This window comes from Lithobates pipiens, unplaced genomic scaffold, assembly GCF_037356315.1.
Source record: "Lithobates pipiens isolate NorthernLeopardFrog02 unplaced genomic scaffold, aLitPip1_a1.2 Scaffold_19, whole genome shotgun sequence".
Lineage (NCBI taxonomy): Eukaryota > Metazoa > Chordata > Amphibia > Anura > Ranidae > Lithobates > Lithobates pipiens.
Window position 1 is genome coordinate 129959518 of NW_027507764.1, and position 13897 is coordinate 129973414.

Here is a 13897-nt window from a genome sequence, read left to right on the forward strand (position 1 = left end):
CAATATAATATTTGCACGATTTGTAGGAAATGCATTAACAATCTAATTTGTTATATTAGGTGTAATGTGGTTGGAGAAGGGAAGATTATGAAGTTCATATGTCCCTCGTCTAATCATATAATGCCTTGTATTCTATAAAAAGGGGTACAAGGTGTTTTATGAATGGACAATGTGGAGTAGGAGTGACCTACATAGCCTTCACTGTATGCAGTGTACTAGAGCCAGAAGTGTAATTTGAATAAAAGTTAGTTTTTACTTATCGCAGCAACATCTACCAATGAAACGCACATCAATTATAATAGTTAAAGAAGCAGTGGGAGTGCTCAATGCTACAGCATTGGTGTGATTCTGCAGCTGCCCCAGGTCAGCTCTAAGACCAAGAATTGAGCAGGCATGTGATTGCTGATCACTCAGTTCGCAGTATTCTCAGAATCAGTCAGCGCCCTCTGCTCTGCCCCTCCAGTGCTCACTGGAATGACAGGTTGGAGAGGGTACGGGTGTAGCTGGCTTCGGCTCTCAGATGGAAGTTTTTTTTCCTAGAATTCCCTTTTACAGTATATCTAAAGCAAAAATGGTGAAATATTTAAGACTTCTCTTAGGTCTCTATTGCTGCCTGTGTCCCCACTGGGATGAGTCACAATCTCTTTTTGCCCTAGTAACTATTGTAACCAGGACTGAAAGTGAGGAATAAGCCAAAAGCATCAGTTGTCAACAGAATAGAGGGAAAGTGTTTCAATGAGAATACCTTTTGTGGAGACAACTGTCTAAAAGGGGATTATTCTCACTTTTTATAGATTTCCTCTCTCTTCCTATTTTATCTCCAGGACAAGAAGTGAGAGGAAATCTCTCCAGTGGGATACGGGCAAAAAATAAACTGGTAGGGTTTTGACCTTACCTACACTATCCAAACTATCCAAAACTAGAAAAATATTTTTTTTAGCTAGACTTAGACAGTTTGCCTATAGTGAGTGGTGTTTTTATAGATGTTATGTAGTGCACTAGGCAAACTCCCCATCCATCCATGTCTCCATACTTTATTTTGCAGAGAAATCACCACCTAACATTGCTGGCTGTGGCCATCTTAAGTAAGGGCAGATGAATAATTTAGCATTTACTTCTTGTAATCCATCTGACCATAGCTCAGGCATGCAGACAGTAGGGTGAGTTTATCTGAGAAAACCTTTCCTCCCTTATGAAGACTCCGTGGATATAAAGCATGCCTTGAAACCAGGAAGTGAAGATTTACATTTGCAAAGTAAACATTACGTGTTCACAATGCAAAGGCATGTAAACTAAGCTTAGTCAATAAGTTGAAGTTGGGTTCGTATCATTTATCCAATCACATGCAAGCAAAATCTTGTGTTTTTATTTTTTAATTCCTGGCATGTTACTGCGTAATAAAAAACAAAACAAAAAAAAAACCAACATATTCACTCAGTACTCCTTTGATAAATCAACCCCAAGGCCTTGAGAAGTGAAACTACTATAGAAAACAAAAGTGTTATTAGACACTATTTAGGGAGGGAAACTACTACCTTTACTATCTTAGTACCTTAGTAAACTAATTCCACTATCTGGTATACAAATCACAACTAAAGAAAGAATCTGTAAAACTGAGGTAAAGCTAACAAGAATGTCATATAAAAAATGAGTTTAAACAAAAATTATGACAATAATGTTTTTAAATAATCTTGTAAGAGGCAAAGAGTATGATATTATTATATTGATGAGAATTATAGCTATTTGATTAAAAATCCAAACATTAGGCCTGGTTCACATCTATGCAGCTCTGCAAGCTGTGTTTGAACAGGCACAGCAGCTCATTCAGCTGAATGGGCTGCTGTGTCTGCATTGCATGCAGGAAAAAAGCTCCTCTTTTAACCACTTTGCGCCCGCTCTATAGCCAAAAGACGGCTACAGAGCGGACGCTAACTGCCGGGAGGCCGTCCCTGGACATTCTCCTGTTTACTTCCCCGATGCGCGCCGCCGCTGGCGCACATCGGGGAAGTTCTGTGTTGGCCGTGTCCCTCGGACACAGCCAATCACAGATCGTGCTAAATGGCCAATCACAGCGGCCATTTAGCACTCGATCGGCCTGTCCAATGGGTGGTGATCTCATATGTATACATATGAGATCATCTCTCATCGCCGGCTCCCGTCCTCACACAGAGACAGCATGTGAGGAGGGAGAGCTTCTGTGCTGCAGCTGCAGCATCAGTGACAGTGAGTGCACACACACAGTAAAACACACACACACACAGTAAAACACACACACAGTGAAACACACACACATGCCCACCTGTCCCCAGTGCCACCTATCAGTGCCACCTATCAGTGCCATCTGTTCTCTGTGCCACCTATCAGTGCCATCTGTCCCCAGTGCGATCTGTCCCCAGTGCCACCTATCAGTGCCATCTGTCCCCAGTGCCACCTGTCCGTGCCATGTGTCCCCAGTGCCCCCTATCAATGCCACCTGTCCCCAGTGCCATCTAACAGTGTCATCTGTCCCCAGTACCACCTGTCCCCAGTGCCACCTATCCGTGCCACCTGTCCCCAGTGCCATGTGCCACCTGTCCCCAGTGCCACCCGTCCCTAATGCCACGTGTCCCCAGTGACACCTGTCCCTAGTGCCATGTGTCCCCAGTGCCACCTGTCAGTGTCACGTGTCATCAGTGCCACCTGTCAGTGTCACGTGTCATCAGTTCCACGTATTGGTGCCATCTGTCATCAGTGCCCCATGTCATCAGTGCCACATATTGGTGCCATCTGTCATCAGTGCCACGTATTAGTGCCATCTGTCATCAGTGCCACATCAGTGTCACGCGTCATCAGTGCCACATATTAGTTCCATCTGTCATCGGTGTCAAGTGTCATCAGTGCCACGTATTAGTGCCATCTGTCATCAGTGTCACATCAGTGTCACGTTTCATTGCCCTGGTGCTCCAGGGCCTTCAAAAGTGTAATAGGTAGTCAACAATTTAGATGTGTAATTTATGCTCCTAGAACACGTGACGGCGCTCCCTGCATGTTGGGCCTCTCTAAGTGGCCAGGCTGTGAAAAAGTCCCACACATGTGGTATCGTAATACTCAGGAAGAGTAGTAGAATGTATTTTGGGGTATTATTTGTGGTATACACATGCCATGTGAGAGAAATAACCTATTACAATGACAATTTTGTGGGAATAAAAATAAAAAACTAAAAAAATCTGCATTTTGCAAAGAATTGTGGGAAAAAATGACAACACCAAAAACCTCACCATTCCTCTTACTAAATACCTTGGAATGTCTACTTTCCAAAAAGGGGTCATTTGGGGGGTATTTGTACTTTCCTGGCTTGTTTGGGTCAAAAGAAATGAGATAGGCCACCAGTACATCAGATGTGATCAATTTTTTATGATTCGCACCACGACTTGTGGACTCTCTAACTTTCACAAAGACCAAATAATATCCACTAATTTGGGTTATTTTTACCAAAGATATGTAGCAGTATAAATTGTGGCCAAAATGTATGAAGAAAAATTAATAATTTGCATAATTTTATCACAGAAACAAAGAAAAATGCGTTTTTTTTTTCAAAACTTTCGGTCTTTTTTCATTTATAGCGCAAAAAATAAAAACCCAGAGGTGATCAAATACCACCAAAAGAAAGCTCTATTTGTGGGGAAAAAAAGGACAAAAAATTTATTTGGGTACAGTGATGACTGAGTAATTGTCATTCAAAATGTGAGAGCACCGAAAGCTGAAAATTGGTCTGGTTAAAATGCAGCCAGAGGGAAGTTGCATGGTGCTTTTCCAAAGGCACTGCATTGGCATTGGGAATGGGAATTGGAATTGGGAATCATTAAGAATGATTGGCAGCCCTATGCAATTGCAAAGGAGCAGCTCGTGTGGCTGTAGGTGATTTTGGGTGTGGAAAGAGGTGCAATTTAGCCGCTGTCGCACAACCGCAACTGCCTGCACAAGTGTGAACCTAGCCCTGAAGAATATTCTATGTTTGGAGTGTGAAATTAAAAGAATTAAAAGAATTAATTAATTAAAAGAATAAACAAACATCAGAACAAAAAGACATTAAAAAACAAGGTACAACTTTATTTTAAAATTAACAAAATAACATAAAGTAAAAATAACATAAACATAATCTATTTACAAAACATAAAACACAAAATCACCACTAATGGTGAAAATAAATACAATAGAATAAATGTAATATACATAGTGGGAAATATATTATTTCATTTGATGCAACCAGTGATTCGTTTTACCTGTTTCTTTTGTCAAAATGCAGTGTGAAAATGAATTACATAAAAATATATGGATAATGATCCATTTCAATATCACTTATATCAGTATGGCATGAAATTCTCAGTACATACAGTAAACCCCAAATTCATTTAAAATATATATACACCTTAATTAAGAATAAGCAAAATGTTTCTGTACTCCTCTACATATTTCAATATTTTGTGGTTGGCAAACTGTTGACAGGAATCGACCTCTCCAAAGAAAAAAAGATTGGAAACAAAAAATGGAAATACATATGGAAAAAATGTCTCCTAATATTTAAATTTGCATCAATGCATTTTATAGTTATTTCAGAAACAGTTTCAATTTACATTATGGACATTTTTGCAATTGTGATAGCCTCTCAATAACGAATAATATGTTAGAAAAAATGACTGTCTATTCCATTACAAGGGAGGATTTAATAGATAAAACCCAAAGGGCCAAGATGGGCGGTATGGTATAAGCAACCAAAAATACAGTATAAAAGTACAGTATAGCCAATAAAAAATTGGCTTTCAGCACTTATTCAGTGCATATTCAGCCCAATGACTGTGAGTCTGTGATTGGCTTCTGTGGCTGCAATTTGTTGCTATAGATGTGTTCCTATTAAGCATAACCATCAATTCTTTCACAAAGATGGCAGGGTATTTTAAGCAGTACATTATTTCCAAAGAACATAAAGGTAGTTTACATATGTTTAGTTCAAATACATTCCTATAAATGCATTCATATTTACAATATATTTGTGAATAGCAGCTATTTCATGTAAATATGCCTAATCCCCCCATTCATTGTTTGCTGATCTTATTCACACATCTGTCTACAGTGAACATCTATTAGGCTTCCAGATCTATTTCCAACATAGCAGAGTCAATTAACATAAACATTTATTTAAAGAAAAAGGCAAATATGTCATACAACATGATTTTCTACAGAAAATAAATTAGAGCTATAAAAAGTAACACCTAATTAGAAATTAGGCAAACTGTATATTTCCATTACCTAGAAATCAAATAGTAAATGTGATTTGCAACTGAGTAAACAAGCATGTGACTGGATAATATTAAACAAAAATGGCAGAATAATATTTAAGACACCTTCACATATAAAATAGACTGTTTAGATATTATTTACACAATTGTGTCAATTTTTGTGATGGCAATAATACGCTTTAGAAAGGTGTGCAATGGGATGAACTTATCACAAACAGTCATGTTTTCTCACATAACCCCACTTAAATGTTGTTGAAGGAGGTGATAGTTACAGTTTAGTCATTATAAGATTCAATTTAAACTGATCCTGATCATATTGAGTCATGTGGGGTTTAGAGGAAAGTTCCTTCCATGAGGAGCTGTGGCTGCCTCCAAGCAATGGCCAAGACAACATTCTTACCATTGTCCATGAACCAATTACCTCCTTGCCCAGTGTTCCGGTTCCTTCGTGTTTACTGCATAAAGGAACGCTGTACAACAAGAATAATTAGCACTCTTTTCAATATAGCACATTATGGCCAAAATTTTAGGACTAAAACAAAGAAAGCAGCAAACAATATCCTTGGTTAGCAAACATATGGACAAAGAGCATATAGGCTATGAAACACAGCTTAACTGAAAACTGGGAGCACAATCTGGTGTAGCTGTGCATGGTAGCCAATCAGCTTCTAACTTTAACTTGTTCAATTAAGCTTTGACAAAAAAACAACAACCTGGAAACAAATTAGTTTAAATAAGGAACGTCACCAGATTTTCCAGTTTTAGTAAATCAATCCCACTGCAAGTTATGCAGGAAAAATATGCAACACAAGTATTGTATCGCCAATATTAGTGGAAAGTATCATGTATTTCGTATGTCATATTAACCGCTTACAGACCACCCGCCGCAGTTGCACTGCGGTAGGTTGGTTCCCCTGCGTAAACCGCCATTGTATGTCAGCTCGTGCAGGTGCAGTGGCTGGTGGGCTCGCACCCGTTGCATGCTGTGGGAGCATGCCTGTGGGTCAGGAGGACTCGATGTCCGCCGGCGACCTGTGATCGCCTAGTACAAAGGTAGAATGGGGATCTGCCTTTGTAAATAAGGTGGATCTCCATTCTGACAGATGACATGACAGAGATCTACTGTTTCCAGTGATCGGGAACAGTGATTTCCCAGGCAGCCCATCTCCTCTACAGTTAGAACACACCCAGGGAACACACTTAACCCCTTGATCGTCCCAGTGTTAACCCTTTCCCTGCCAGTGTCATTTTTACATTGATCAGTGCATTTTTATAGCACTGATCAATGTAACAATATCACTGGTCCCTAAAAACTGTAATTTGGGGTCAGATTTGTCCACCCCAATGTTGCAGTCCAGCTAAAAACAAAAAATATGTAGAAGATTATATATCAGCCTAAACTGATGAATACATTTGTTTTTTATGGGGTTTTTTCAAAAGTGTCGCTCTTTTTCTATAGCGCAAAAAATAAAAGCTGCAGAGGTGATCAAAAACCACCAAAAAAGTGCCAACAAATAAATACATACAGTACACTGCAATCTTATGGATTACATTACTGCATCAAATCATTTCACATCCCTTTTGTCCCTAATAAGGATGAGCTGAACACCCATCGGTTCGATTCGCACCAGAACATGTGAACAACGTTAAAGTCTACGGGGCATGAACATGAAAAATCAAAAGTGCTCATTGTAAAGGCTTATATGCAAGTCATTGTCTTAAAAAGTGTTTGGGGACCTGGGTTTTTTGTGGGGAAATTCATCATCAAACACTGAAAGTCATAACAGTGACAATTCTGCAACTGAGCAAATTTCAGTATTTTTGATTTGATTACATTATTGAATACAGTTTATTATATTATTATTTGTTATAATTATTTATAGTTATTTATTATATTATAATTTATGATTTCGTGTTTCAAATTTATCATAGCCAGGATGTCTACTAGACTCTTGTTTGGACAGATTCAAGTGAGTTATTCCTAAGAATTACAGTCCTATAATATAAAAAGCCAAATTTCTATGCATAAACAATGTACCGCTTTAAGATGCAAAAATCTGACATAATCCTACCACCAGGGAGATGGGGGAGACAGAGGAGGACAGAGCAGAGCTATGCATGACGGAGGCACATAAAATGACCACGGTATCAGGGCTCAACAGCCATGATAAACCGTGGTCAGTTTACAGATGGGAGGCAGAACCAGGCAAGATCAGTTTTTTAGGTTATACAGGGGGCTAAGCACCCAGAAAAAGCACTGTGCTGTATAACATGCTTTAAAGGAGCAGGATCCATTTTTTTAGGGTAACAAACACTTTAAAGCTGTCTTTATTTAATTTACCCAGTTGGTTAAAGGCAAAATGTAATAAAGACAAAATGTTATCTTTATTTTTGGAGAGATGGGAAAAAGTTAAACCTCTGCCAGGTCCGCACTGCTGACTCTATCCCAAATTGAGAATTTTCCAAACATTCTTTTAAATGCAAGGTTAGGAAAGTTTTCACCCCGTTAGTATAACATCTTCCTTTAAGCCTCAAATAAAATTACACTCAAATAATAAATGGGGGTGCCATCATTCAACTAACAAAATGAGAAATTGGAAAGTAGACAGTTCCCCTAACGGTCCCCAAAAAAAGAGAAATGGACTATGTCCATTGAGGACCCACTAAACCTCTTGTGTCCTAATTTGAGAACACCAAGTATTAGTGGAACTAATGTATAGACAGACTATATTTCAACACATTTTTTTTGTATTTTAAACCATGTCTTCTTTTGTGTATCTGGATATTCTGTTTTTATCCATTTGTATAAATAAAAAACCTTTCATTTTATTCAATGTGTATTGTATCTGAGGTACCGAGATAGTCCGTTTCTCTTTTTTTGGAGAGTGTAAGGGGAACTATTTCCTTTCCAATTTCTCATCTTTCTCAAATAGGTGTTTCACTATTATTAAACAGCTGCAAAGTTCATATTCATGCATTCTGTATCAACTGCCTGCCAAAATGGAATCAAGAGATTCTAAAATTGTTCATATATTTGTCTGAAAGAATCTGCCAGGACAGATAAGAGTTGCCATAGCTGACTTGATTTCAGGACTGTCCTTAGGTTCCCTTTACTGTGAGTCACTCACCTACACCAAGCTTGTGGATCGTGTTTTAGGGCACCCAATATAAACGCTCTAGTTACAGTTTAGCGCCTCACCAAATAGTAAAAAAAATGTATGATTATGTGAATATGTATGTAAACCCAGGAGTGAAATAAGTTAGCATAGTATTTTCCCATAATGATGTTTTTTTTTTCCTGAAAAAAAAAAATTCCTGCTGAAACAAGCATGCAAAAAAACTGTCCCAAAATCGATCTGTTCAAAGTTTAAAATGATGGGAAACCTCTTAGACCTCACATGATTTATTTGAACCTTTGCTTTCATTTTAAAAAATGTTTAAAACATAGTTGATCAAAATATTTATAGGAAAAAGATATGCCATACATACCTTGGTAAAATTAGCCTTGATTAGCTTGTATTCTTCAAACCAAAATGTACAATAATTATACAGAAATATACAGTTTACAGCTAAGGGATGTAATCCAGAATGTTTAACATCTGGAGTTCTCTAGACATGAGAACTTGGAGTTCTTCACACTTAGTGGTGCCAAACGAAGGCAAGCACATATGATCCTCTCTCTACTGCTAGGTCTCACCCCTGTTATTTAAACATTACTCTTTATCCCATCTGATGCAGGAAATCAGCTGAAAAATGTCCTTGGGACAGATACACCTGAGCAGGGCTGTCAACTATTCATAAATTTATTGCACCCCACAAAAAAAGGAGGCATTTTAAGCAAGTCTGTAAACTCATTAAAAGGTTCTCACAAAAATGTCTACCATAGACTTTGTATTTCTGTTCAGTCAGTCCTCTTAACCAATTACCCCTACCAGACGGTCAAGCCAAGCCGGTCATCTCCCCTTTCTGTACTTCAGCTAAAAAATACAGTTTGGTCAGGGACCTACCTGCAGTGTGAAGAATGGACAATGGAGAAACAGCAGCACGCAGATAAGATCATGCCTGTGCTCTTTTGTCCCATAAGCACATTCACAGCGTTAAACTGGAAGCAGCTCAGATAATATGGTTTTCTGAAAATAAATATTTCTGGATAGCAGATGTCCAGAAAAAAAAGGAATACCATACCTGTAATTCCCTTTTTTAAATATGTAAGTGTCTCCTTAGCTGTGATTTCTATTAGTACTAAAGCTAAAAGGGATCTCAAGCTGGCCATACACTAACAGAATTTTGTTGACATTCATTCGACTTTCTATTTGTTAGTGGGGTCAAATCAACATTTGTTTTCAACCATAGTGATGAGAAAGCTTGAAGGTGCAGGGTGGAATTTTTTTCTCAACAGTGTATGCAGTTTTTGTTTAGGAAATTCCATTCACTCCAAAATCAAATCAAATGTGTCCAGTCATCTAATGTACTGAGAATTTCATTGCAAATGTTTGCACAGATATTTATAAGGACTGTTATTCAAAAATCTAGTATATGACCAGCTTTACTAACATTAAAAAAGAACATGTATTAACATATTAAAATAAAAATGTCTATTTACATAATATAGGGGTCTTACTTTTTCTTCAAAGAACAACTTTAATAACATATCCTGGAGCTATTTCTTTGCCTATTACCTGTTGCACAAAAGCCATTTTGTGAATAGATTCATGTGGTGTTTGGCTTTCATCGTCACTGTCCGGTGGCTCCTCCTTCACCTTCACAGGTCTGAGGTGGTCAGTTCTGATGTCAGTACTACTGTAACTTCTTATGTAAGCCGAGGAGGACACCTTCTCTTCTTGCATCAGATAATCACTATGTTGTTCTTCCTCAGATTCCTCTAGATGGCTTCCAGGCTGGCGGAGTTGTTCGATTGATTTTGAAAGCATCTTTAAGAGATAAAAATGTAATAATTTATGATATTGCCAAAATTTTATAGATTAAAGACAAACATGAGGTCATAAACAAAGGGACAGCTGTCCATAGAGAATGCCTTACATATGTGGGAGCAATATTTACTGCCAATTGTTTGGATTTCTGTCCATCTAGTCTTGAGATTTATAAAACTCTTGCACACCATATAATCAGGTAGATGACACCCCTTACAGCTAAAGTGGTTGTAAACCATTCCATATACCCAGTGAAGTGACTAGCCTCAGGTGATACACAGAGATGAAGCAAATCCTCCTATATCAGTTGTACCTGTTTATCTACGGCTTCTATTCTCTGGAGTCGTGCAAAGTATACAGTTTATACAGCATTTCTAAGCTTCCATAGGAAAGGGGTGGGAATATGATCTGACACACACTGCACAGTATAAAGCAGGGAGCTGAGTGTAAGTTGAGACCTGAGTAGAGGGAATGGACATAGAGAAACATGCAAATCTAAGGCTCTCAATCACAGGCTTTGTGCTTAAGCCCCCCTCCTTCATCACCCATGATTGCTTGGAGTCAGCATAACCTGTCAGAAGTGACTCTTGCATATAGCAGAGGAGGAAGACAGCAAACATAAATCTCACTAGGAGCTTTGGACATCTAGCACCCTGGCATGTGGGGATGGGTTGATGGCTGTGCCATTGATCTTGACAGAGAAGTCAGGGGAAGGGGTACTTGGGGAAGGAAATATTATGAGCTTGATTTTGGACACGTTGAGTTCGAAGAAGTGGTGTAACATCCAGCCTGATATGTCTGTTAGTTAATTAGTGATGCATGAGAAGACTGATGGAGTGAGCTGAGGGGTAGAGAGATAGATTTTGGTGTCGTTAGAAAAGAAATGATGTTGAATCAGTTGACCCAGGGAGGAGGTGTAGATTGAGAATAGGAGAGGTTTCCCAATGGAGAATAAAAAGGAAGTAGAATTGTAAGTGACACTGAAGGTGAAGTGGGATAGGTAGGATGAGAGCCAAGAAAGAGCGCAGTCATGGAGATCATGGAGATAAAAGGAGTAAAGTTTTTTTTGAGGTGGGGGTGGTCAACTGTATCAAAAGCACGTATGAAAGGCAGCTAAAAAGGTACGAAATAGTGGACGTTGTTTTTTTTTCTATTAGTAAGTCGTTTGTTAGTTTTAGGAATGCAGTTTCTGTGGAGTGTTGAGGGTGAAATCCAGACTAAAGGGGATCAAGAAAATTACTAAGGTCACTAAGTTGGTTGTAGACCAGGTGTTCCAGGAGTTTGGAGAAAAAGGGGAGCAAGGAGATGGGACATAGGTTGTTAAGATTGGTGGGGTCCGAGGAAGGATTTTTAAGTATGGAGGTGACAAGTTCATGTTTTAGAGAGTTGGGGAAGATGCCAGAAGAGAGGGAGAGATTGAAGATGTGGGTTAGAGAGTGAAGGATAGAGTCAGAGGGTGACTGCAATATTTGAGAGGGAACTAGGTCCAGGGGACAGGTGGTTACAAACAAGTTTAGCAACCTCGTCTATAGTAGCAGGTTTGAATAAGGGGAGGGGGATATCTGTAGAGTGGAGATTTCATCACAAAATTAACCAATCTTATTTTTGAAGTGATTGGGGATCTCTTGGTCAGTGAGTGAGTTAGTGGATGAAAGCATTGGAGGATGAAGTAGAGAGTTAAAGTTAGAGAAGGGTTGACAGGGACTGCAAAAGAAGGTATTAATGAGAGTGATAACATAGGTCTGCTTTGCAGTGTGGAGGCAAGAACTGTATTTTTGAAGGGCGGATTTATATTGGTTGAAGTCTTTGTGAGAGTTAGTTTTACACCACAGATGCTCAAGCGCACAGCTACATTTTTTGAGACTTCTAGTGTAATCTGTTTGCCAGGGTTGTAGAGGTTGGGTTCTGATTCTGTGTGTAGTGAGGGGGGCGAGCTTGTCCAGGGTGGAGGACAGGAATCTATTGTAGACAGAAGTGGCTAGATTGGGGCAGGACAGGGGTGAGATTTTGTTATGGAGGTGGTCAGCAGGATAGGGAAGAGAAGGGTTGAATTGGCAAAGGTTTATATGGGTAATTGTTAGGCGGTTGGAGAGAAAGGTGGTGGAAGACAGGGAGAGGGCAAAACTAATAAGGTGGTGATCAGAAAGAGGAAAAGGAATGTTGGAGAGGTTGTAGGGGGTGCCCTCAAAGTGAGTATAAGAAAGTACCTATTGCTTCACGTCGAATGAGGAGGTTAGACTAAGAAGTTTAGAAGTAGTAGGAGTGTTAGTATTAACAGGGATGTTGAAGTCGCCGAGAATGATTGTGGGAATTTCAGAAGAGAGAAAGTAGGAAATTGGAGAGAATAGACCTATACAGTGATCTTCAAATGAGGAGAGGGAAAAGAGGGAGGAGAATGAAGAAACTGGAAAGTGCTCTGTGAGGATAGGAGGATTCCCACTCTACCCCCCTTGCTTCTGCGTCTAGGGGAGTGAGTCCAGAGAAGGCCACCATGAGAGAGAGAATCACGAGAAGCAGTGTCGGTTTCATGAAGCCAGGTTTTAGTGACAGCAACTAGATATATGCGAATAAACGGCCTATCATTATTATTAATATCATCATTTTTCTTTTTTTCACAGAAGGAATACTACGAACAGTAAAATAAAATAAATTACTGTACACAAATATTGATCAAATACAGACACACAAACACTAACATGAATAACATTATACAAAATATCCTAAATACCGCCAAAAAAGCACACTCTCACTCTCAAAATGCAAACTATAAACTGAAAATCATATTTTAAAACATTAACAAACATTGATATGCACACCCAATGGATTTCCTTTGCATGCACAGTATAGAAAAAAAAAAATTATACTGCTATACTTTCTCTTTAAATAAACAAAAAAAATCTATAATTTGAGAAAACATTAGTTACTATCTATTTTGTTTAATTTCCAACTAGGCACCAGAAAAACAAATAATACCCATGCAGTAGCGCCTCCTTGCACTGCAAGGTTTAAATACTCATTAGGTCTAAGAGTAAATACATAAGCTGTAATACTTACATTATTTCTCACTCCAGCAGCCTCACTCCACATTGGGTGACCAGTCCCTTAAAGCCTCTACTCTAAGGTGCTCCAGCCAGCAGTCACACAATGATATCCTCACATCGTATGTGGGAAAGGTGTCAGGAGGAGTACTGGCAGTCAGAGAGTGAGGAAAAATAAATTACAGTTTATTTCACTACCCTTTTGATGCAGCAAGCATTTAACCCTTACAAGGGAGTCCAACTGCAAGGATATTTTTCGCAGAGTTCAGCTTTAACTATGGTTTTGCGGTTTCACAGAATAATGCTTTAAATATGCAAACAGCAGGACACTGGTTCAAAATTTGTCATATTTACATGTGTATTTGTTAGGGTAAGGGGCAATAGAAAATGTGCACTTACACATATTACAAAATTCACCTGATTGGATGGCATAGATCAGTGCTTCTCTCTATTATATTATGTACCCCTTTAATACAACAAATATTTGGCAAGTACCTCCCATTGTATGTTAGTTTATGTATAATACCCCTCTCTAAAGATGCATTTATTGCCTTTTAATTATATGCTTTCTGGGTATGGGCAGTAAATTTACATTCTTCTTGTATGCCTTGAAGATAACCAAATATCACATACCTTGATTATTTTGTATACT

At 38.7% G+C, this 13897-nt stretch overlaps 1 protein-coding gene across 10 annotated transcripts in view; it reads right to left on the bottom strand.

Annotated features, from left to right (window-relative positions):
- HDAC9 (histone deacetylase 9) overlaps positions 1-13897 on the bottom strand; it is an 880403-nt gene that overhangs the window by 138978 nt on the left and 727528 nt on the right. For 7 of the 10 annotated variants that reach the window (XM_077491260.1, XM_077491259.1, XM_077491263.1 and 4 more), the window contains one exon: positions 9956-10207. In XM_077491260.1, coding sequence (XP_077347386.1) covers positions 9956-10207 — 252 coding nt within the window. Of the gene's footprint in view, positions 1-4064; positions 10208-13897 lie in introns of those variants that run through there. The other 3 variants (XM_077491266.1, XM_077491265.1, XM_077491267.1) reach the window with 2 other exon arrangements.